The sequence below is a fragment of the Mobula hypostoma genome, chromosome 1 (assembly GCF_963921235.1).
Source record: "Mobula hypostoma chromosome 1, sMobHyp1.1, whole genome shotgun sequence".
In the NCBI taxonomy this organism is placed as follows: domain Eukaryota; kingdom Metazoa; phylum Chordata; class Chondrichthyes; order Myliobatiformes; family Myliobatidae; genus Mobula; species Mobula hypostoma.
In genome coordinates this window covers 214,052,278-214,076,555 of record NC_086097.1, presented here as the reverse complement: position 1 = coordinate 214,076,555, position 24,278 = coordinate 214,052,278, and the positions used below count along the sequence as shown (strand labels likewise).

The 24,278-nt window shown below is 41.2% G+C and overlaps 1 protein-coding gene across 8 annotated transcripts in view; it reads left to right on the top strand.

The window, feature by feature from the left end:
* Positions 1-24,278, top strand: part of unm_hu7910 (un-named hu7910) — a 214,777-nt gene that overhangs the window by 183,152 nt on the left and 7,347 nt on the right. For all 8 annotated transcript variants that reach the window (XM_063064199.1, XM_063064182.1, XM_063064141.1 and 5 more), the window contains 4 exons: positions 1,780-1,869; positions 2,584-2,721; positions 4,207-4,342; positions 10,400-10,491. In XM_063064199.1, the coding sequence (XP_062920269.1) occupies positions 1,780-1,869; positions 2,584-2,721; positions 4,207-4,342; positions 10,400-10,491 (456 nt within the window). The remainder of the gene's footprint in view (positions 1-1,779; positions 1,870-2,583; positions 2,722-4,206; positions 4,343-10,399; positions 10,492-24,278) is intronic.

Here is a 24,278-nt window from a genome sequence, read left to right as displayed (position 1 = left end):
CAAAGCATTCCACAGACTTACTACACTCTGGCTAAAAAAAATTCCTCCTTACTTCCATGCTAAAATGTCGCCCCTCAAATTTGAGGCTGTGCCCTCTAGTTCTGAATACTCTCAACACAGGAAACATCTTCTCCATATCCACCCTATTTAGTCCTTTCAACATTCAGTAGGCTTCAATGAGATCCCCAAGCATTCTTCTAAATTCCAGTGAGTACAGCTGCCAAACGCTCCTGTTAATGTGTTCATTCCTGGAATCATCCTCGTGAACCTAAGAAACTAGAAGGGTAAAGAGACACTGATAGGAGTTATATACAGACCTAGTCTCACTGCTTATTTCTCACAAATATCAGTGACAGAAATCACTGCTTTTTGAACACAAGCACGCACACCTGACTCTATTTAAAACCTTTTTCGCTCTAAGTATGGTGTAGTGTCTTAATGACAACCATGAATGATGCTAGTTAGAAATTGTTCGGCAACAGTGTCCTGTCCCAATTAAGCAACATAGTGTCCCAGTTAAACAAAGGAAATTCTGTCTATTTTCTTGATAAGTTTTTCTTCTTTATGAGTGGTTCCCAAATAAGCAACTGTCCCAATTAACAGATGGCCCATTTAACTGGAATCCACTGTATTCCAAAACTGTCTCATGTTGGATGAGTAGACAGTACATTACAGTAGATCATACTGGCAACCAAATTGTATGATATTAATTTGCAGTGGTATGCCAGCATTAATTTCAATGTCAACCCCTGCTTTTCATTCCTTTGACTTGTTTGAATGCTTGGGTTTCAAGTTTTGAAGATCCGAAGGTCCAGTTCAACTGACTTTTTTTAAGCAACTGTTGTAAAAAAAAATTTCATTCCATAAAAGCTGTCTGTCTTATGTCTTAAGTCATACTGAGTCAGTTGCTGTTTTCACAGGCTTTTGTGGAATATTTGAAAAATCCTGCATTCCATTCAATCCACTTCCATGTTTTTGTTTCTGTTGACGGCCGTAAGGAAAAGCCTTTTAGCCTTTGTCAGGTGCCAGTTAGATAAATAGGTTTGATTCTGATCAGTGTGGACTCTGTGAGAAAATAGGTAACAGGGAAGTACGTAGGGGACTGGGATTGTTCTGAGGGACAGCATGGATTGAATGGGCTGAATGCCCTCCACCTACATCATAAAGCAATACAAAATTAGGCTGAATACAAACAGGGTCGCTCTGGATTACACATGCAGGACGAACTCAGTGGATCAAGCAGTTTATGTGGGGAGAGGAATTGTTGATGTCTCAGGATAAACCCTGCATGAGGACCTGTTGGATTTCGACTTGAAATGTTGACAATCCCTTTCCTGTCCAACCCACTGAGTTCCTCCAGCGTCTGCAGTCTCTTGTGTCTCGATTAGACTAAGTTGAGTTAAAATTGAAGGAAGTATTTAGATGGGGTGCTCTGTCATTTGGAGTGTTTTATTACCACTTTATTACAGGGAAAATGCAATTCAATCCCTGTGTGAAGCTGTTGTATTAAATCTAGAATAAGACTTAATTCTCATGTCATGAATTATTGTAAAACCACAATCTCTCTCAACCTTGGCAGTAAGTAGTTTATATGACTGGCTGACATGAGTTTGAGTAGTTTCGCATGTTTGGAAGTGATTAATTCAGGAAACACAAAGTTTACAATAAAATTAGTGTAAAGTCTAATGTATATCATCTGTGTATTGTGGAATGTGTTTCTTGCTTAGTGATCATGTAATATAAGCAGATTTTAAGGAAAAAAATATATAATTTCTGCAGGAAGGATTATTGTCTGGAGACCCAGGCACTGATGATGGACGCTTTTACTTCCACTTGGGAGATGCATTACAGAGAGTGGGCGATCAAGAGGTGAGTATATAGGCGAGCCACCATTTTATATTAATAGATTAATAGAATTTATTCATTTAAGACTTATTTCAAAGATGCATTTATGTCAAAGTAACATCTCATAAATACTGAGTTAGCAATAGAAATTCTGCATAGTAATTTTGTTGTAAGAGACTTTGACATAAAATAATTAATTGGTTTTTCAATTACAGTATTCTCACCTTCCACGTACAGTTAAAGCTCACCCAAATATATCTCTAAATTAGATTTTCTAATATCAGCACTTTCTGCCTTGTCCTTTGATGTACTTGCTTTTTTTGCTTTTTTTGGCCTCTCTTCCGTCTGTAATGGTGTAATGTCTGATACTCTAAAAAAAAATCTGACTTTCAACCAGTTTGTTTAGAGGAAGAACTTAATGAATGCTAATTGATTACTTTTCTCCAGATAATAAAACTAATGTAATACAGCAATTGGAAAAGTCACTTTCTTATGCTTTTAATAGAGCAAATTCACTTTAAAATCATGTTATGATTGTTAATTTGTCTTGCAAAGTGGTTGAATCTAGTATAACTGGTAAAATAAAGGAACATTAAAAATATGAAATGTAAAATATAAGAATTTAATGTAGCATTTCCTTTAGCACAATCAATGCAGTTATGAAATGAGTTAGCAGTCAATGAGAGCAAATCATAGTATGATTTACAGAGTAGTTTTACTAGTTCATCTTATCTACAGGCACACAAGTGGTATGAACTTGGACACAAAAGAGGACACTTTGCATCAGTGTGGCAGCGTTCACTGTACAATGTGAATGGACTTAAGGCTCAGCCTTGGTGGACAGCTAAGGAAACAGGGTATACTGAACTGGTGAAGGTATGTGTACTTCTTAATCAAGTCTGACATAATATGTCAAGCCAACTTTGTATTCATCTCTTCATTTCTCTCGTATCATGGGGTTGAACTGGGGTATTATATCAATTGTGCTGTGGAGATCCCTGGACATGGTGCAGAAATTTTGATACAGGAATAGACACTTTCTGCATTACTATCTATTCAATTAACTAATAAGGAAACTTATTTATTTAAGTGATGTTAATTATTCCATGTTGATAGTCATTGACTGTAGTCATGAATCCATGTAAACAGTAACTGGCTGTGGAGTGCCCTGAAAGTCCTGAAATTGTAGAATGTCAGAATCAGAATCAGAATCCTTTATTATCGTGGACACGTATGTGGACACATACAGGGAATTTGATGCCGGTTTCCCTGAGCTCTCGCTGTACAGAATCAAAAAGCAGACAAAACAATAGTGCAAATAATCGTGGACTATATACAATGAGGTATACTTTTGTATGTACAGGTGGACTTGTTTTATAATAGACTAAAATTCAAGTGTTCATAAGACTGATGGCATACGGAAAGAAACTGTTCTTGTACCTATTTGTCCTGGCACACAGTGATCTAAAGCGCCTACCAGAAGGAAGGAGTTGGAATAGGTGATGTCCAGGGTGTGATGGGTCTACAATGATGCTGCTTGCTCGCTTCCTGACTCTAGATGCATACAAGTCCTGAATGTGGCATAAAAGTGCAATTTTTTTTAAATAGCAGTGTATTTCCAACTAACTTGTTTATAAAACATTGAACATAGAATAGTACAGCACAGTACAGGCCCTTTGGCCCACAGTGTTGTGCTGACCTTTAAACCCCGCCTCCCATAAAACCCCCACATTAAATTCCTCCATATACCTGTCTAGTAGTCTCTTAAATTTCACTAGTGTATCTGCCTCCACCACTGACTCAGGCAATGTATTTCACGCATCAACCACTCTCTGAGTAAAAAGCCTTCCTCTAATATCCCCCTTGAACTTCCCTCCCCTTACCTTAAAGCCATGTCCTCTTGTACTGAGCAGTGGTGCCCTGGGGAAGAGGCGCTGGCTATCTACTCTATCTATTCCTCTTAATATTTTGTATACCTTTATCATGTCTCCTCTTATCCTCCTTCTCTCCAAAGAGTAAAGCCCTAGCTCCCTTAATCTCTGATCATAATGCATACTCTCTAAACCAGGCAGCATCCTGGTAAATCTCCTCTGTACCCTTTCCAATGCTTCCACATCCTTCCTACAGTGAGGTGACCAGTCTCTAAGAATTTGCACACAAGTGACATTGCATGAAGATTATTAAGATTATTCTTTCTCTTGTTAGATCGAAATGTTGCACTGATTATTCTAGATGAATGATGTGGACTATTTATTTGAGACAACTGAAAGTTCTGGTCTTTGTTTTTCTGCTGAGAAAATGTTGTAATAGTCCATGATGGTGTTTAGTTGTGAGATCATAAATAGTATTTACTTTTTGTAGACCCTGGAGAGAAATTGGAAGTTAATCCGTGAAGAGGGTCTGACTGTAATGGATAAACAAAGAGGACTTTTCTTACCTGAAGATGAAAACTTAAGGGAAAAAGGCGACTGGGGCCAGTTTACAATTTGGCAGCAAGGTAATGTCTAATTGTGAGGATAACACCACATCATTTGTGTGATATTACAATATATTGATCATATTAAAATGTGTAAAGCCAACTTCTCCAATTAAATGAAACGATAATAAGGCCAGTTAATCAGTGCAAAAATTGATTAACGCTACTGCAGTAACCAGTTTGTTGACTTGAACATACAAGTTTTCAATAGACAATAAATGGAACTATGGACAAAATTTTCCTCTGGTATTTTTCTCTGTTATATAATAGTGCATCTTCTGTCTCGGCTTTGTTTTTTATTGATTTGTCTATTAAATGTTTTACTTTTTGTAATCGTTAATCACATAAATTCATAGTTCCTTCTTGCCTTCCTAATATTTTAACCCTTTCTACTTCCTTAATATTCTTAATGGTACTTGTCATCATTGTGCTTAGTATATGTGTTTACTGATCCAAGGAATTCCCATGAGTGTTTTCTTGATTCTTTCCTGTTATTGAAATATTTTTAGTTTCACTCTGTTGAGCAGTGTTTCAAATGTGTCCTATTGTTGCTCCACATCATTCTTTACCAGTTTTGCTGGCCGTTTTACATGCCCAACTTTACTCAGACCTCCCAGGGAGTGCTTTTCCCCAGTCTATTGATCTGTTTTTTTTTATCATACTTTGTTTTCTCTGCTATCATTTGAATTATTGTTTGCCAGATGTCCCTCTATCATTCTTCTTATCTGCTCTGGTCCACTGACCATTGTCAGATTCAGTAACAAATCCTTCCTTTCAAGGTATTTTGCATTCTGGGTTATAAAGAACCTCTGTAAACATTGTAGGAAATCCATTCCCTTACCCTCTTTACTTATCCACCTCTTTTGATTTTGTGTCACAATATGGTGGCCCTGCATTGAAGTATACTACTTTGCAAAACATTTCCATTCTGTCCTCATGGGTGACTTGAAGCTTCCAGTTGCCTGTAACTTTAATTCTTCATCCCACTCTCATTCAGATCTCTCTCTCTCTTAGGCCTCTTACTCTGTCCAATGAAGTCCAGTGCATCCTTGGTAAACAACATCTCATTTTCAGACTCACAACCCTCAGGACTTAACCTTGAATGCAACAGCTTCGGGTAACCAGCCCTTCAATTTTCCGTCAGAATTGTCCAGCTATGATTAAGTATCATCAAGTTGAAACTTTAAAACTCTTTCTTTCTCCATAGATGCTGTTGACCAACTGAGTATTTCCAGCATTCTGTCTTTCCAGAATTCCAGTATCGGTAGTATTCTGCTTCTCCAGTTTTATGCTTCCAGCACTGTTTTATTTTTTTCACTCTGTTTTCATCCACCTCCTTCTCGTTACGAGGCCTCCAGGTAAATCTCCTTAGTTTCATCATGCTCCATCGGCCATCACCAACATCTTCATGTCATTCAGTCTCGCCCTGAATGTCTCATAAGACATTCAGTTTGTTATGTCTATGATTCTCCCCTTCTCCGCAAGTTAACGAATGATTCATTTCTAACTTTGCTTTGATGAAAAGTCCGTGAGAGTTTCTTGCTCGAGGGATGCTGTTGGATCTGCTGTTTATTTCCAGGATTCACTCTTTCTATCCTACCTTTTCTGTCCAGTTAACATTGTGATACATGTTCTGTCAAAAAAAATCAACGTATTGTTAGAATTACAAATCTAAAATGTGTTCTTTAAATGTTCACAGTTTTGAAGTTATTTTGTAATTTAAATAAGTACGGATTATAGTGAGGAACATAGCTTTCAGTTGATTTTGTGGGTAAAATTAACTGCCCAATGAAGCAGTGGAGGCTACCTCAGTAAATATATTTAAGACAAGGTTGGATAGATTTTTGCCTAGTAGGGGAATTAAGGATGATGGGGAAAAGGCAGGTAGGTGGAGATGCGTTCATGGCCAGATCAGCCATGATCTTATTGAATGGTGGAGCAGGCTCAACGGGCCAGATGGCCGACTCCTGCTCCTATTTCTTACGTTCTTGTATTATGTAAAATAATGTAAAAAAAAGCTGCATTACCATTCAGTATCCCTAACTAAAAAAATAAAAATAATAAAACGCAAACACAAGGAATTCTGCAGATGCTGGAAATTCAAGCAACACACATCAAAGTTGCTAGTGAACGCAGCAGGCCAGGCAGCATCTCTAGGAAGAGGTACAGTCAACATTTCGGGCCGAGACCCTTCGTCAGGACTAACTGAAAGAAGAGCTAGTAAGAGTTTTGAAAGGGGGAGGGTGAGGGGGAGATCCAAAATGATAGGAGAAGACAGGAGGGGGAGGGATGGAGCCAAGAGCCGGACAGTTGATTGGCAAAGGGGATATGAGAGGATCATGGGACAGGAGGCCCAAGGAGAAGGAAAAGAGGGAGGGGGGGAAAAACCCAGAGGATGGGCAAGCGGTATAGTGAGAGGGACAGAGGGAGAAAAAGGAGAGAGAGAGAGAAAGAATGTGTGTATATAAATAAATAATGGATGGGGTACGAGGGGGAGGTGGGGCATTAGCGGAAGTTTGAGAAGTCAATGTTCATGCCATCAGGTTGGAGGCCTGATGGATCTTCAGAGCTGGTGACACCCAGGAACCTGAAACTTCTCACCCTTTCCACTTTTGATTCTTCGATGAGGACTTGTGTGTGTTCTCTGAAGTTCCCCTTCCTGAAGTCTGCAATCAAACCCCTGGTCTTACTGACTTTGAGTACAAGGTTGTTGTTGTGACACCATTCAACCAGCTGATCTATCTCACTTCAATACGCTTCCTCGTCACCATCTGAAATTCTGCCAACAATAATTCTGTCACCAACAAATTTAATGATGGTGTTTGATCTGTACCTAGCCACACAGTTGTTGGTGTAGAGAGAGCAGAGCAATGGGTTAAGCACACATCCTTGAGGTGTTCCAGTGTTGATTATCAGCAAGGAGGTGATGTTATTTCTGATCTACACTGGCTGTGGTCTCTCAGTGAGGAAGTCAAGGATCCAGTTGCAGAGGGATATACAGAGGCCCAGTTTTTGGAGTGTGTTGATTACTTTATTATGAACACTAAGCATTATCAATAATAGCAGCATGACATAGTTCCTGCTATTGTCCAAGTGATCCAAGTGAACTGGAGAGCCGAGAGCCAGTGAGATTGCATCTGCTGTCGTCCTGTTGTCCGTAAAGCAGATTGTTTGAAGCCATAAAATCAATTGATTTATCCTCCTCATCCTTAACTCAGTTATTTTAAGCCCTGGATGAAAAAATTTAGAATGACCTGAAACCTGAGGGGTACAGGCACAGCAGATTCTAGGGTGCATGTGTATGATTTATTGTAAGTAATAGAGCAGGTTGGGAAAACGTTATAGAGTGATAAGAGTGCAAAAGCAAAAAAGTTGCAGTGAACATTTATAATGCCCTCATTCAGCCACACAGTATTAAGTCCAATTATGAGTACAACACCTCAGGAAGGTGTCATTATACAGGTTCAGCTAAAATTGCCTAAATTGGTTGCAATGATTAGGGACTTCAGTGATGTGGATAGACTGGAGAATTGGGTGTTTCTTTTGGAACAAAGAAAAGGGCTTCTGATGGAGTGTCTATAAGGATGGAATATGGGCGGCGGAGTGGAGATATGTCTCTACCAAGGTGCTCCTTCCCTTTGCTAGCCTGCAGGTGACACTTGGGTAAGGTGTAGCACCTGCTTAGCCCCCTGATCAGGGTCATGTGAAGCCATGGGAGCAGGTGGTGGATGGTCGTATGAGTAGTTGCTGCATATCACAAATCCTGGTTATGTGACCACTGACACCAGGCAGACAATCTCTGAAGATTGATAATGGCTGGGGTCACCTGTCTTATAAAGAGACAGCCCAGAAGAAGGCAATGGCAAACCACTTCTGCAGAAAAATTTGCCAAAGTTTTTCTTACAACATGGCACATAAAGATGATAATAAACGAGTAGGCAATGTAAATCTGTTCTGATTGGAGACAATATAAGTAGTTAGCGTAAGAATGTGAGGAAAACTTTAAGTCATGAGTGGGTAGTGTTTGAACTGCACTGCCAGGGGCACTGTTACAGCAGAATCAGATAGGAGCTGGATGACTGTCCGAAAGAAAGAATTAGCATGGCTATGGCAAGAGGAATAGGGAGCTGATTCGTCTAATGTAGAGCTAGTGAAGGATGCACTGTGCTAAAAGGCCCCTTTCCTGCTGTAACCATTCTGTGAAAATAGCTTCTTCTACTCTTGATATGTCAGTATGTTTATACTGAAACAAACAGGAAAAGATCACAACCTGGTGTGGGAACAAGAAGTTTGCGAAGATGTCATCTGAAACTTTGACAGTCTTCTATAGATGCCCAATGGAGAGTTTACTGACCAGTTGCATGACGGTCCGGTAAGGAAACACCGATGTCCTTAAATGGAAAGTATATAAAAAACAGTGGAGACAGCTCAGTCCATCACAGGTTAAGCTCTCCTCACCACTGAGCATATGTACAAGGAGTGCTGTCACAGAAAAGCAGCATCAATCGCCAAGGAATCCCGCCATGCAGTTTGTGCTCTTCTCTTGCTGCATTTTATGCAGATTTACACAGTTTGTCTCATTTTGCATATTGGCAGCTTGTCAGTCTTTGTGTGTAGTTTTTCATTGGTTCTGTTGTATTTCTTTCTTCTACTGTGAATGCCCACAAGAAAAGGAATCTAAGATGTATGGCGACTTACTCTATAGATACTTTGATGATAAGTTTACTTTGCACTTTTCGACCTTCACTAATCTGACTACCTGTAATCCGGTTCCTTCTATAATCCAGCACTGATTTCAAATTTCCCAGGCTACCGTACCAATCTGCTGCACATTGTTTTGGTTGCACTAGATCTGTTCACGTGTTGGCGCGCTCTCGTAAGCACAGACAGGTGATTCCTGCTTGTTTTCCTGCATTTTTTAATATCATTGGCTCTTTTTTAGCCCCAATTATGGCCCCACTGAGTGAAGGAAATGCACCTCGTGCTGTGAAGTGAAAACACCGCACATTATCCATTAAAGATAAGGTTGAACTCTTGAAAAAGCTGGACAGTAGTGTATTGGTGAAAAGCTTGTGTGAGTGTTACAACATTGGCTCTTCCACAGTGTACGATATAAAGAAACAGAAAGAAAAACCGCTACATTTTTTTGCTGATGGTGGCTCAAAGAAACAGATGTGCGTAAGAAAAACAATGAAAGACGGAAGAAGTTTAGAACTAGATAAAGTGCTGATAATGTGGTTTAATCTTTGTGTAAGTGAAAGTGTTGAACTACAGTATCTGGAGATATGGTGAAGGAACAAGCAAAAGTGCTTCATGAAGGACTAGGACTAGATTATGAGTGTGACTATAGTGAAGGCTGGCTTCATCAGTTCAAGCAGCTTCATGGCTTACAGTTCGGTGCAGTGTGTGGTGAAAAACGTTCAGCAGACAAGGAAGCAGCAACAGAGTTTGTTGAAAAACCAGTTCCTGATGCTTCACTCATTTTTCAAGATGAAGATGTTGGTGATCCTGACAACCCCACACTTGCAGACATGTAACTTTGCCTGAAGGTATATTAAGCGTCTCACTTTAGAAGCGGAAGTGCTCAACTTTTCTGTATAAGTTAATTCCTGTACATTTACCTGTACCCTTTATTTTATCTGTGCCTGTACAGTTATTAAAATTTCACTTGCTACTCATTTAATATTTACGTTTCATTATTACCTAACTTGTACTGATTTACATGATATTTTAAAGGTATGATGAGACAGTTAGCTATCGCTTAATGTGATCCTTCTGTAATTCGGCATTTGCACTGATCAGAAACTCCTCAGGTCCCAATGGTGCTGGATTATAGAAGGTCGACCTGTAAAATGAGCTCTGTGCAGGTGTGCGTGAAAACAAATAGTATTTGTGAAAAAGCAGTAAGTGCTGGATAGCCATTTTTATGTGTTTATAATAGTTTTCCCAATGTATAATTTCCATTGTGGTTTGACCTAAAAATATGATTTAAAATTTATCTTGCATTAATTATCACTTATACCAATTATTGTAATGTGTATACTGCCTAATTATGTATGTTTTACTTTTCCATCCTAGGTCGTAGGATTGAGAATTCCTGTAAACAGGTTCCAAAAACATGTGCCTTGCTGGAGAGATTTCCTGAGACAACAGGGTGTAAAAGAGGACAGGTATGTAAAAATTTATTGTGGAAATAATATATACATTCAGTGTGCAATGCTGTATGAATTGCTGTGGAAGGCATCAAACATAACTCTTCAATTATTTTATTCCAAATAAATTTTGATATGATTCAAATATGAATTTTAGGTTGCAATTCACATAGGTGTACAAGACCAGCCGTAGCCTTCAGAAATCATGTTTACTGCACTGTTCTTCCATAGCAATTAAACTGCCATTCACTGTAGAAACAAATCATTAAGATCCTAACTGAATCTTGACACATATGACATTAGTAATTACCTTGATCTCCAGAGTGCATCAGCCTGTAGTTGTAAACTGAAATGAGAGACAGAAGCAGCGTTGTTTTTCAGTGACTCAATCTGCGGAGGCCCCGCGGAAATACAAAATTAGGATGTATCAATTAGAATGCTGTGTTTTCCGTGAAGGATGAGTCTAGTCTTATGGTCTTCAGTTTAATACACGATGTTAACTACTTGTAATAGAAGTAAATTTTAATATGCTGAATTTAATATTCTCAAATGAAATTACATTTCATATGTACTATCATCTTTCATTGTGCATCAGGATGTTAACTCTGATTTTTTTGTATTGCTCGGTTACTGGGAGGGGTTGAAACTGGTTCCACACCAAAATACCCCCTTTGATATTTCGTAACATCAGCCATTTACGATTGGCAAGTCTCACTTAGTAGTTTTATTCTTGTGCATCCAGCATTAATTTTGATGCTTGCTTCAGCATATTTTTGTGGCTTGAATCTTAAAGTAAAAACAGTTATGGTAATCATGAATTTAGTCAGATAGCATTTATACATTTGACAATCAAATGCAAAAATCAGGTACTTGTTGTCCTTTCCTTCTCGTTGTGACTTTCTTCCACCTCACTTCATGAGTTGTTAGGTGGCTGAGGCCAGCCTGAGATTTGCACTCTGCCATAGGTGGGCCTCGGAGGTGCTTGATAGGGTGAGTGAACAAGGAATTTGGGAGCTGCTTTGCTTCTCGAAACCCATTTATCTTGGGTTTCTATCTACACCTATCAGATGAACTGTAGGTTCTCAGTGCCACTGGAATTCTCCTGCTCCATTTAGAGTGAGCAGGAGCCATGGTTTCCCATACGTTGGTTAGGGCAGTACACTTCTGCATGGACATTTGAGAATCATTCCTTCAGTCCACTTGGTAATTTCTATGCATATTGATGCTTGGAATAAAGGTTGTTAAAGCATGTGAATAACATGGGGTACCCAACAGATGATATTTGATTAATCATCAAACAATAATATAGATGATATTTGATTAATCACCAGACTACTGAACTTGTGCCTTTGTACATCTCTCTGCAACTCGATCCTTAACTTCCTTATTGGGAGACCACAATCAATATGGATCAGTGATACAATTTCCTTGCTGACAGTCAACACAGGCGCACGGCAAGGATGTGTGCTTGGGTCACTGCTGTACGCCCTCTACACTCATGACTGTGTGGCTCAGCACAGCTCAAATCCCATTTATAAATTCACAGATGGCACCACTGTTCTTGGTAAAATCTCAGATGGCAACAAGGAGGCATACAGGAATGAAAAACATTAGCTGGTTGAGTGGTGTTGCAACAATTCAGTCAACTAGTGTTACACACGATGTCAATAAGACCAAAGAATTGATTGTGGACTTCAGGATGGGAAGTTGAAAGGACATGTATCAGTCCTGATTGAGCTAGTGATGAAAAGAGTGGGCAGCTTTAAGTTCCTGGGTGTCAATATCTCTGAGGATCTGGCCTGGGCTCAACACATTGTTACGATCACGAAGGAGACATGCCAGTGCCTCTACTTCATTGGGGTGTTAGGAAATTTGCAATGTCACCAAAGTCTCTTGCAAATTTCTATAGATGTACAGCAGTGGGCATGCTAATTGGTTGCATCACAGCTTAGTATGAAGCTTCCAATGCACAAGATCACAAGAGGCTGAATATGTTTGTAGACTCAGTTTGCTCCTCCACAGCCACAACCTTCCCTACCTTCAAAGATATCTTCAACAAGTGGTACCTCAAAAATTTGGCATTCATCATTCAAGACCCTCACCATCCAGCAAACGGCCACTTCATGTTACCACCATCAAAGAGGAGGTACAGTAGCATGAAGACCCATATCTCTTAGGATCTAATTTGGACGTAACATATTGATGTAGGTATAAAGAAGGCAAGACAGCAGCTCTATTTCATTAGGAATTTGAGGAGATTTAGTTTGTCAACTAAAACACTCAAAAACTTCTACAAATGTATCAAGAAAAGCATTCTGACTGGTTGGATCACCATCTGGTATGGGGAGGGGGTGCTACTGCACAGGATCAAAATAAGTTGCAGAAATTTATTAAATTAGTCAACTCTATCATGGGAACCAGCCTCCGCAGTATCCAAGGCATTTTCAAGGGGTGGTGCCTTAGGAAGGCAGCGTCCATCATTAAGGACCCCCACCACCCAGGACATGTCCTCTTCACACGTTTACCAGAGGAAGGAGGTACAAAAGCCTGAAGGCATACACTCAGCAATTCAGGAACAACTTCTTCCTCTCTGTCATCTGATTTCTAAATAGACATTGACCCCATAAATACTACCTCACTACTTTTTTATTTCTGTTATTTTGCACACTTATTTTAACTTAACTATCTAATAGACATATATATACTTAATGCAATCCAGTTTTCTCTCTATATTTATGTATCATGTATTTCCATCAGACCATAAGACACAGGAGCAGAATTAGGCCATTTGGCCCATCGAGTCTGCTCTGCCATTCAATCATGGCTAATCCTTGTTTCCCCTCCTCAGCCCCACTCCCCAGCCTTCTCCCTGTAACCTTTGATGCTGTGTCCAATCAAGAACCGATCAAGCTCTGCCTTAAATATACCCAACGACCTAGCCTACACAGCTGCCCGTGTAATAAATATCACAAGTTCACCAGCTACTGGCTAAAGAAATTTCTCCGCATCTCTGTTTTAAGTAAATGCCTCCTGAGGATGTGCCCTCTTGTCCTAGACTCCCCCACCACAGGAAACATCCTTTCCACATCTACACTGTCTAGGCCTTTCAATATTCGAAAGATTTCAATGAGATACCCCTTCATCCTTCTAAATTCCAGTGAGTATAGACCCAGAGCCATCAAACGTTCTGCATATGATAATCCTTTCATTTCCGAAATCATCCTTGTGAACCTCCTCTGAACCCTCTCCAATGCCAGCATGTCTTTTCTTAGATGAGGAGCCTAAAACTGTTCACTATAATCAAGGTGAGGCCTCACCAGTGCCTTATGAAGCCTCTGCTCTTGTATTCTCTTGAAATGAATGCTAACATTGCATTGGCCTTCCTCACCACCGACTCGACCTGAAAGTTAACCTTTATCATGTTTTGCACAAGGACTCGCAAGTCCCTTTGCATCTCAGATCTTTGGATTTTCTCCCCATTTAGAAAATAGTCTGCACATTTATTTCTACTACCAAAGTGCATGACCATGCATTTTCTAACTCTACCTACCCCTCCACCAATCTTCATATCACCTGAAAACTTGGCAACATAACCATCTATTTCATCATCCTGCTGAAGGGTTTCGGCCCATAACGTCATTGTTCTCTTTTCCATAGATGTTCTCTGGCCTGCTGAGTTCCTTCAGCATTTTGTGCATGTTGTTTGGATTTCCAGCATCTGTAGCTTTTCTCTTGTTTGTGAAGGAGGAGGTGAATAGGCAGGTGTAGCTGTTTGGCTACTTGCAGCAGTAAGTGCCAGGAGGCAGATTAGTAGAGAGAAACAAATGGACAAGGGAACCATGGAGGGAGCGATCCCTGCAGAAAGCAGAGGTGGTAGAGGAAGTAAGGATATGTTTGGTGCTTGTGTTCCTTTGGAGATGGTGGAAGTTGCAGAGGATCATGTGCTGGACACGTAGCCTTATAGGGTGGTAGGTAAAGGCAAGATGAACCCTATCACTGTTAAGGCAGCGGGAATTTAGGGTGAATGCAGATGTTCAGGAAACGGAGGAGATGTGGTGAGGGCAGCATCAATGGTGGAGGACGGGAAACCCTGTTCTTTGAAGAAGGAGAACTTCTCTGATGTCCTGCAAAGGAAAGTCGCATTCTGGGAACAGATGTGGCGGAGGCAAAGGTATTGAGAAAAGGGAATAACATTTTTACAGGAGACAGGGTGGGAAGAGGTATAGTCAAATTAACTGTGGGAATCAGTAGGTAGGATATTGGCCAACAGGTTGTCTCCAAAGATGGAGATAGAGAGATCGAGGAAGGGACAGGAGGTGTCAGAAATGGACCAAGTGAATTTTAAGGGCAGGGTGGAAGTTAGATGCAAAATTGATGAAATTGACAAGTTCAGCATGAGTGCATGATGCAGCATCCACGCATTTCACATCAGACTGTGATAATAAACTTGATTCAGTTTCTGATGGCAATGTCCATGTGGTTATTTGTTTAGACGATGACAGAATACACTAATACCACAGCCTGAATCAGGCATGTTGCCTTGATACCTTGAGCTCATCTCTGATGAAACAGTGTGCTTTCTCCTCCCTACTTGCCAATCATTTCTTGCTAGAGAAATGCATTTTTTCCCAACTTAGACAATTAAATCGCCTGGGAGGATCCTATTATCTATCTCTACAATTTAGGCAAAACTTTATTCAAATGTGCCTGGGCTTCAGTAGAAGCTTTCCAAGAAGTATAAGAAGTGTTTCCAAGTGTTTAAAATAAAACTCTAAAATTGACTTGCAAATAGTAAAATCAAATAATAAAGACCCATGGTTTAATTAGCACTCTTGTCTATGAATGGAAGTCTTATCAAAAAACACTAGGCCAGCATTCCAAATGCAGTTTGTCTGAATTCTAGACTAATTAGAAGTCTTGTCTTTTACATAAAACATCTGCTTTATCAAAAAGATGTTGAAGTTCGGCAGTAAGGAAAGCGAATGCTATGTTGGCATTCATTTCAAGAGGAATAGTGTATAAGAGTAAGGAGGTGTTGATGAGGCTCTATTGGGCATTAGTGAGACCTCGTTTGGAATACTGTGTGCAGTTTTGGGCCCCCTATCTTAGAAAGGATGTACTGATGTTGGAGCGAGTTCAGAGAAGATTTACGAGGAGGATTCCTGGAATGCAGGAGCTAACATATGAGGAGCGTTTGTCAGCTCTTGGACTGTATTCATTAGAGTATAGAAGAATGAGAGGGGATCTCATAGAAACATTTTGAATGTTGAAAGGGTTGGACAGAGTAGATGTGGAAAGGTTGTTTCCCTTGGTGGGTGAGTCCAAGACAAGAGGCCATAGTCTTAGAATTAGAGGGTACCCAGTTAAAACAGAGATGAGGAGAAATTTTCTTAGCCAGAGGGTCGTGGATTTGTGGAATTCGTTGCCACATACAGCTGTGGAGGCCCGATCATTGAGGGTGTTTAAGGAGGAGATTGACAGGTATCTAATTAGTCAGGGTATCAAGGGATATGGGGAAAAAGCCAGAAATTGGAACTAGATGGGTGAATAGTTTAGCTCATGGAGGAGCTGCGGAGCAGACTTGATGGGCCGAATGGCCTACTTCTGCTCCTTTGTCTTGTGATCTTGTGATCTTGTGATCTTTCAGGGCTGGTGATCTGAACACTAACAGGTACTGGTTACGTGTTGGATTGTATGAGTAGGATAACGAGATGATCACTTATCCCACAATGGCAGATGGTGAGATCCCAGATTTTGGCAAATGATTCATTTACCAACACCTTTGTAAACTTTGTAAGTGGCTTTTCCACTGTTTACAAAGCCTATATCAGGAGCATGATGAAATACTGGTTGGCCAGTGATGGCCAGAAAATTAGTAAATTAAACAGCAATTGCACACCAGCTACTACCCGGGCTTGGTGGATTTATATCTTAGTGCAGTGGTAAGCAAACCAAAGGTAATTGGAAGATGAGGCTTATCTGATAGATTGATAGATAGATACTTTATTGATCCCAAAGGAAATTACAGTAACATTCAAAGGGCACAGATATACAAATATACAAATATTAGAAAAGAAGTAGATAGAATAAAAAATAAACTGCCTCTAACAGTCTAACAGTAGGGGTCGTCACTTCCCCGGCTGTAGGTTGACATAGAGCCTAATCGCCGAAGATAAGAATGATACCTAACATAGTGGGCTTTGGAGCAGCGCAGTTTTCTCACTCTTTTACTAAAAGTGCACCTCTGTCCAGCCAAGGTGGCATGCAGAGGTGAGAAACATTGTCCAGAATTGCCAGGATTTTCCATAGGGTCCTTTGTTCTACCACAGACTCCAGTGTGTCCAGTATAACATAGCCTGTCTTTCTAATCAGTTTATTGAGCCTGTTGGCATCACCTGTGTTGATGCCATTGCCCCAGCAGACCACCGCATAGAAGATTGTACTGGCAACAACGGACTGGTAGAACATGTGAAGGAGAGGCCTGCATACTCCAAAGGACCTCAATCTCCTCAAGAAGTACAGGCAACTCTGGCCCTTCTTGTACACAGCTTCTGTGTTGGTGCTCCACTCAAATCTGTCATCCAGGTGCATCCCCAGGTACTTGTAGGTCCTCACCATCAAGTAGCAGGGTAGGCTTAGTCTTCCTAAAGTCCATCACCATTTCCTTTGTCTTCCTGATGTTGTGCTGTACATGATTCAGCTTATACCATTTGACAAAGTCTTCCAGCAGAGCCCTGTATTCATCCTCCCAACCTCCTTTTTACACCCAACTATTACTGAGTCATCAGAAGATTTCTGCAGATGACATGATTCGGTGATGTATCTAAAGTCCAAGGTATACAGGGTAAGCAGGAAGCCAATACAATCCCCTGTGCTGCTTATAGCCATGACTGTCATACTGCCAGTCAGGTAGTCCATTATCAAGGATACAATGGAAGTGCCAACCTGCAATGAATGAAGCTTTTCTCCCAGCAACGAGAGCTGTATGTTATTGAAGGTCCTTAAGAAATCAAAAAACATGATCCTCACAGTGTTTTCCTGCTTATCCAAATGGGAGTAGGTTCTGTTCAGATGACAGCATCGTTGATGCCAGTGTGCTCCTGGTAGGCAAACTGCAGGGGATTGAGGGCTGATCTGGCCAGGGGTCGGAGGTGAGCCAGGACCAACCTCTCTTGGGTCTTCATGAAGTGTGAGGTCAGGGTACTGGACGGTGGTCATTCAAGTCTTTCAGTTGGCCCTTCTTGGATACTCCCACATATGATGTTTTCCACACAGTCGGGACACTCTCCAGGCTGAGACGCAGATTGAACCTGCACTGGAGAACTCCGCACAGCTGCTCAGCACACTCCTTCAGGACCTTGCGGTTCACAACATCCAGTGCCAATGCTGTGCCATGTCTGAGTTTCCTCAGAGCACTTCTCACCTGCTCAGGAGTGAAGGCGACTCCATGATGACTGGGAAGTTGGTGGAAGGTGGGGGCTGGGGGAGGGAAGATCAAGACGGTAGTTGGTATGTGGAGTTGTGGATGGTAGGTGCATGGCTAGGAGGGGATGTAGACAGTGGTAACCTGTGTTGTTCATCCACGTGTTGAACTGGAGGGGGGAGGAGGGGAGGTGTTGGTGTTGAGGGAGCATTGGGTGCCTCGGCACCTGGAGCTGGTGCGCTGAGAGGGTTATGAACAGGAGAGCAATTGTCAAACCTATTGAAGAACTTGTTTAACTCATTAGCCATTCACGCTGCATTCCAAGGCGCTACAGCTAGGCCGATCGAAGCCGGTGATGTTCTTCACGCCTCTCCACACCTCCTGTGTGCTACTCTGCCCGAGCTTGTTCCCCAGCTCTCTCCTGATTTCCTCTTTAGCCACCTTGACCTTCTCCTTTACCTCCCTCTGCACATATTTCAATTCCTTGCTGTCTCCTGATCGAAAGGCTCTCTACTTGTGGTCAGAAGAGCCTTTAGATCACTGGTGACCCATGGTGTGTCGTTGGGGAAGCAGCAAATAGTCCTTGATGGTATTACAGTGTCCACACAGAAGTTGATGTAGCCAGTGATGCAATCAGTAATGACCTCCCCATATACTTTACAAAGCACATTCCATTAGTAACCTCAAAGCAGCCCTTAAAAGCCTCGATGGCCTCTGGAGACCATTTCTTTACTTTCTTGGTGGTAGCTAGCTGTTGCTGTACTTTGGGTTTATACAAGGGTGTGAGGTGGACCAAGTTGTGATCTGATCTCCCAAGTGGGGGGAGAGCTGTGGAGCTGTAAGCATCTTCAGCATTTGCATACAAGAGATCCACTGTTTTATTTTCTCTTGAATGACACTTGACAAACTGATTGAAGGTGGATAGGGTTGTCAGTTAAAGTCTCCCGATTCTGCAATGAACACTTTGGGGTGTTGAGTCTGGAGTCTCGCGATAGTACTGTGTATGACATCACTCTGCGTTGTGAAGGCGGGATGTAGACGAAGAAAAATATGGCGTGACTGAACTCGCGGTAGATAAAATGGATACAGACTCACAGCAGGCAGTTCGATGTACAGACTGCAGATTCATTCTTTCACGGAAATGTGACTGGGATTACACCATCTATTATCCACAAGCACAGAAAGCCCACCTCCCTTCCTCTTACCGCACTGTAGATTAGCACTATCTGCTTGTATGCATTGAAAACCCATTCACAGTAGCGTTGGAATCCGGGATTTGCTTGTGTAGCCATGTCTCGATGAAACGCATAATGCTGCATTCCTGGTTTTCATTCTGTGTCCTCGTGGGTACTGCTAGTTCCTCCATTTTATTTGCCAGCAATTTACTTTCCCTATAATAATAGATGTCTCTTTTTGCACCACTTTTTTTTTGCTCCGCTACTGCATGACCGTCGATGCATGCACATGCACAGGCATACACTCAAACACACATTGGCGTCCATATGTTCGCATGTGTACAAGAATGAGCTTTGCACATAAATAAAGTCCCTTGCATAGTACCTTCTCCCCCCACCTACTCCCACCCAACAATCTTCTTAGTCTAATATTCACCTCAGAAGCTGAACAATAATGGTGGGTCACTCTGTCATTGACAGTAAAATGGCTTAATCTGGGGGAAAATATCTTGTAGAAAAGCATTTCTGCTTTCAACGTGGGCGGGGGGGGGGTGGTTAAAGGAACAGACAATCACAATACTGGCCACTTTCTGAGGACACGACACTACATAACCTGGGAGTTGATTGTACATTTTTAATGGTCTTTGGTCAGCAAAGGTCAAATGGCCAACATATTAAGATAGGCTATTCATGCGAGTCCAGAGAGAAACACTGACAGATTGCTCTACCTTATGTGGCATACAGCACAGTGGCACTGGGACCAGTTAATATATTCCTTAGCAATACTAACTGATGAGTAAAGTCAAATATGTTTAGAACATTGGAAAGGAGGACAACAGAAGTGGGCTATGTCAAAGGTTTTTCTCTATTCTTAACCTTGGGGTGAGCAGTTATCAATTAGTACACACTAGAACTGCTGTCCCTGAAGTAGTTTTGAGGTTGATAGCATGCTTTTCACCTATAACCCTGCCCTACCTTCTCCCATTTAATACTTTGTCTGTGAATCAATAAAATGCACTTAGTGATTCATTTGAAAAGCAAATCAATCGATAGAATGCCCAGGTCAGCTCAATTTTCGACATTTTTGAATAAAGATACCATGTCACAGAAGGACGGCTGAGAATGATTGTTATGGAAAAATCATGATGGTTAAACCTTTATTGTCACTGAATGGACTTTTTTTAACTGAAAGGTGATCTTTTATTTCTCCAACAGCAAGTGGATTGGCAACAACTATGGGACAAAATCTATTTTTAATTCTATGGGAATGTCTATAGGTTAAATGTGCACTTACAGTACATGTTTTTTTTTAATCCCCTGGAGAATCACCACACTTTTCTCATTACATTCTTCAATACATATTTTTCTTTAAAAATTGACCAAATATGTACCTGCTTCAGTGGTGCATCTAGCAATGCCTTGTTCAATGTGGGTATGGTTGGCCATGTAACATATAGGCTTGATTTCCCCTTAAGGGTGAAGCAGTAAGTTTCTCTATTGGAGCACGGCAATCCCTATGATGAAGGATCTCCTATTACACTGTTAACATAGAAAACATAGAACATAGAATAGTACAGCACAGTACAGGCCCTTCGGCCCATAATGTTGTGCCGACCCTCAAACCCTGCCTCCCATATAAGGCCCCACCTTAAATTCCTCCATATACCTGTCTAGTAGTCTCTTAAACTTCACTAGTGTATCTGCCTCCGCCACTGACTCAGGCAGTGCATTCCACGCACGAACCACTCTCTGAGTAAAAAACCTTCCTCTAATATCCCCCTTGAACTTCCTACCCCTTACCTTAAAGCCAAGTCCTCTTGTATTGAGCAGTGGTGCCCTGGGGAAGAGGCTCTGGCTATCCACTCTATCTATTCCTCTTATTATCTTGTACACCTCTATCATGTCTCCTCTCATCCTGCTTCTCTCCAAAGAGTAAAGCCCAAGCTCCCTTAATCTCTGATCATTATGCATACTTTCTAAACCAGGCAGCATCCTGGTAAATCTCCTCTGTACCCTTTCCAGTGCTTCCACATCCTTCCCATAGTGAGGTGACCAGAACTGGACACAGTACTCCAAGTGTGGCCTAACCAGAGTTTTATAGAGCTGCATCATTACATCGCGACTCTTAAACTCTATCCCTCGACTTACGAAAGCTAACACCCCATAAGCTTTCTTAACTACCCTATCCACCTGTGAGGCAACTTTCAGGGATCTGTGGACATATACCCCGAGATCCCTCTGCTCCTCCACACTACCAAGTATCCTGCCATTTACTTTGTACTCTGCCTTGGAGTTTGTTCTTCCAAAGTGTACCACCTCACACTTCTCAGGGTTGAACTCCATCTGCCACTTCTCAGCCCACTTCTGCATCCTATCAATGTCCCTCTGCAATCTTTGACAATCTGCTACACTATCTACAATACCACCAACCTTTGTGTCGTCTGCAAACTTGCCAACTCACCCTTCTACCCCCATATCCAGGTCATTAATAAAAATCACGAAAAGTAGAGGTCCCAGAACAGATCCTTGTGGGACACCACTAGTCACAATCCTCCACTCTGAATGTACTCCCTCCACCACCACCCTCTGCCTTCTGCAGGCAAGCCAATTCTGAATCCACCTGGCCAAACTTCCCTGGATCCCATGCCTTCTAACTTTCCGAATAAGCCTACCGTGTGGAACCTTGTCATATGCCTTACTAGAATCCATATAGATCACATCCACTGCACTACCCTCATCTATATGCCTGGTCACCTCCTCAAAGAACTCTATCAGGCCTGTTAGACACAATCTGCCCTTCACAAAGCCATGCTGAATGTCCCTGATCAGACCATGATTCTCTAAATGTCTATAGATCCTGTTATTAAGTAAGTTCCAATATATTTAGCCAGCAACAATGGAAAAATGCCAATGTATTATCATGTCAAGGTACTTTGTAGAAGAAAAGGGTACAGAGGAGATTTACCAGGATGCTGCCTGGTTTAGAGAGTATGCATTATGATCAGAGATTAAGGGAGCTATGGCTTTACTCTTTGGAGAGAAGCAGGATGAGAGGAGACATGATAGAGGTGTACAAGATAATAAGAGGAATAGATAGAGTGGATAGCCAGAGCCTCTTCCCCAGGGCACCACTGCTCAATACAAGAGGACTTGGCTTTAAGGTAAGGGGTAGGAAGTTCAAGGGGGATATTAGAGGAAGGTTTTTTACTCAGAGAGTGGTTCGTGCGTGGAATGCACTGCCTGAGTCAGTGGTGGAGGCAGATACACTACTGAAGTTTAAGAGACTACTAGACAGGTATATGGAGAAATTTAAGGTGGGGGCTTATATGGGAGGCAGGGTTTGAGGGTCGGCACAACATTGTGGGCCGAAGGGCCTGTACTGTGCTGTACTATTCTATGTTCTATGTTCTAAAACTTAAAGGAGGCAATATTTCTATCCAACTTGTATTGTGTGTCAGTTTACTGGTCAGCCAATGACCCTACTAAGTCGCTGGTAGAACAGGAATATTAATGCACATTACAGCCCAATAGGCCTATTTGAGAGGGAGTGGATGTTTAAAGTGGTGAATAAAGTAGCTATTAGCAGAATACTCTGTTCTTAACTTTATAACAACAGAAGACACTGATATTTGCCCCACCTGATCCATGCCAGTTCGCAAGGGGCCAGCCAATTAGTCCAATTTTCTTAAACACAAAATAATCTGCAGATGCTGTGATCAAAGCAACACTTTCAGTACGCTGAATGAACTCAACAGGTCAGGCAGCGTCAGTTAGAAACAATGAGTCGATGTTTCTAACTGATGCTGCCCGACCTGCTGAGTTCATCCAGTGTATTGAAAGTCCAATTTTCTTTCTCCTTAATTCCCCATACTTCTGCAATTTATTCTTTCTCACATATTGCCATCACCTTTTTTGCCATTAACCTGTGCTAACTGGTCATTTATTAGCTTACCGTTCTATCTGAGATTGGGATACAGCTCAGTGAAGTCATGGAGAGAACATACAAACTCCAAGTCAGGATTTAATTTGTGGTGATCAGATTTGAATTTCTTGCAGTTGCACTCATCCAGATATGGGTTGACTATTATTACAAGGGATTTGTGAGTAGGAAAATAATCACCTACTACAGATTTCCAACCTTCTGATCTTCTCTTGGGAGCATATTATGTTGTTAAATGTCAAGGAAAAGAGGCTTCATGTTTTCTTGTTCCATAACTTCAACTCTGACTATTTCCATTCTCTGACCTAATTTCCTTCACTTCTGAATGGTATTTAAATATTTGATTGACAATAAATTGGCTGATCAATTTTGTCAGGTCTGCCAAAATTTCAAATTTGATTAGCCTAAGGTTTCTACCTACCTCCTAAATGTCTTTGTAACTTGACCTATAGTACTGTGCAAAAGTCTGAAACATATTATAAATAGCTAAGGTGCCTAAGACTTTTGTGCAGTACTCTATTTGTGAACGTGGAGTGTAGAGTGAGTTTGTAAATCTAGTGGGAGCAAAGGATGTTGGGACTGGTAAGGGTGAAGTGCCGTGGGAGGGGTGTGGTGCAGGTGGCAGAGACGAGAGCCAGGGGGGAAGGTAGCACAGGTGCAGACACACCCAGCTCTGAGAAACCAGACAAGGTCATTTGATTCCAGACATTTGGTTTATTGGTCATTACAGAATGTCCATCTGGTGCCTCCCAATCCCTTCCCTCTCTCTTCCCTTTTCCCATCCATGATTCTCCTCTCCCTGCACTCTTAGTCATGAAATACATAAATTTACTAGCTATGCACAGTACTGTATGTAGCAACATGATTTGTTCCACAGCTAGAGATTTCTAAATATTTAATTGCATCTATAAATGTTAAAATTGTATTTTATACTCCACTGGGGAGAGACTGAAACTGCATCTATATTTCACAGTATGGATTAGGGCACATTAAATGGTGTAAACCATCAAATAAAAGCCCTGTTTTCACTGCTGTATTTCCATTAATTTTCATGCCTTTTATTTTGAAATCTAAATTTCTCTAGGACTTTGTGCCTGTCCCTAATACAGATCTGACAATTGAAAGTTGGTTATTTAAGAACCAGTAGTGTTTATAGCATATGTGGAGGAAAGTAATCTACATACTGTTGACATCTCTAGTAAAGTTACCTCATGTCTGTTACTTTCAATACATTGGATACAGAGCCAACAACACATAATTTACATTA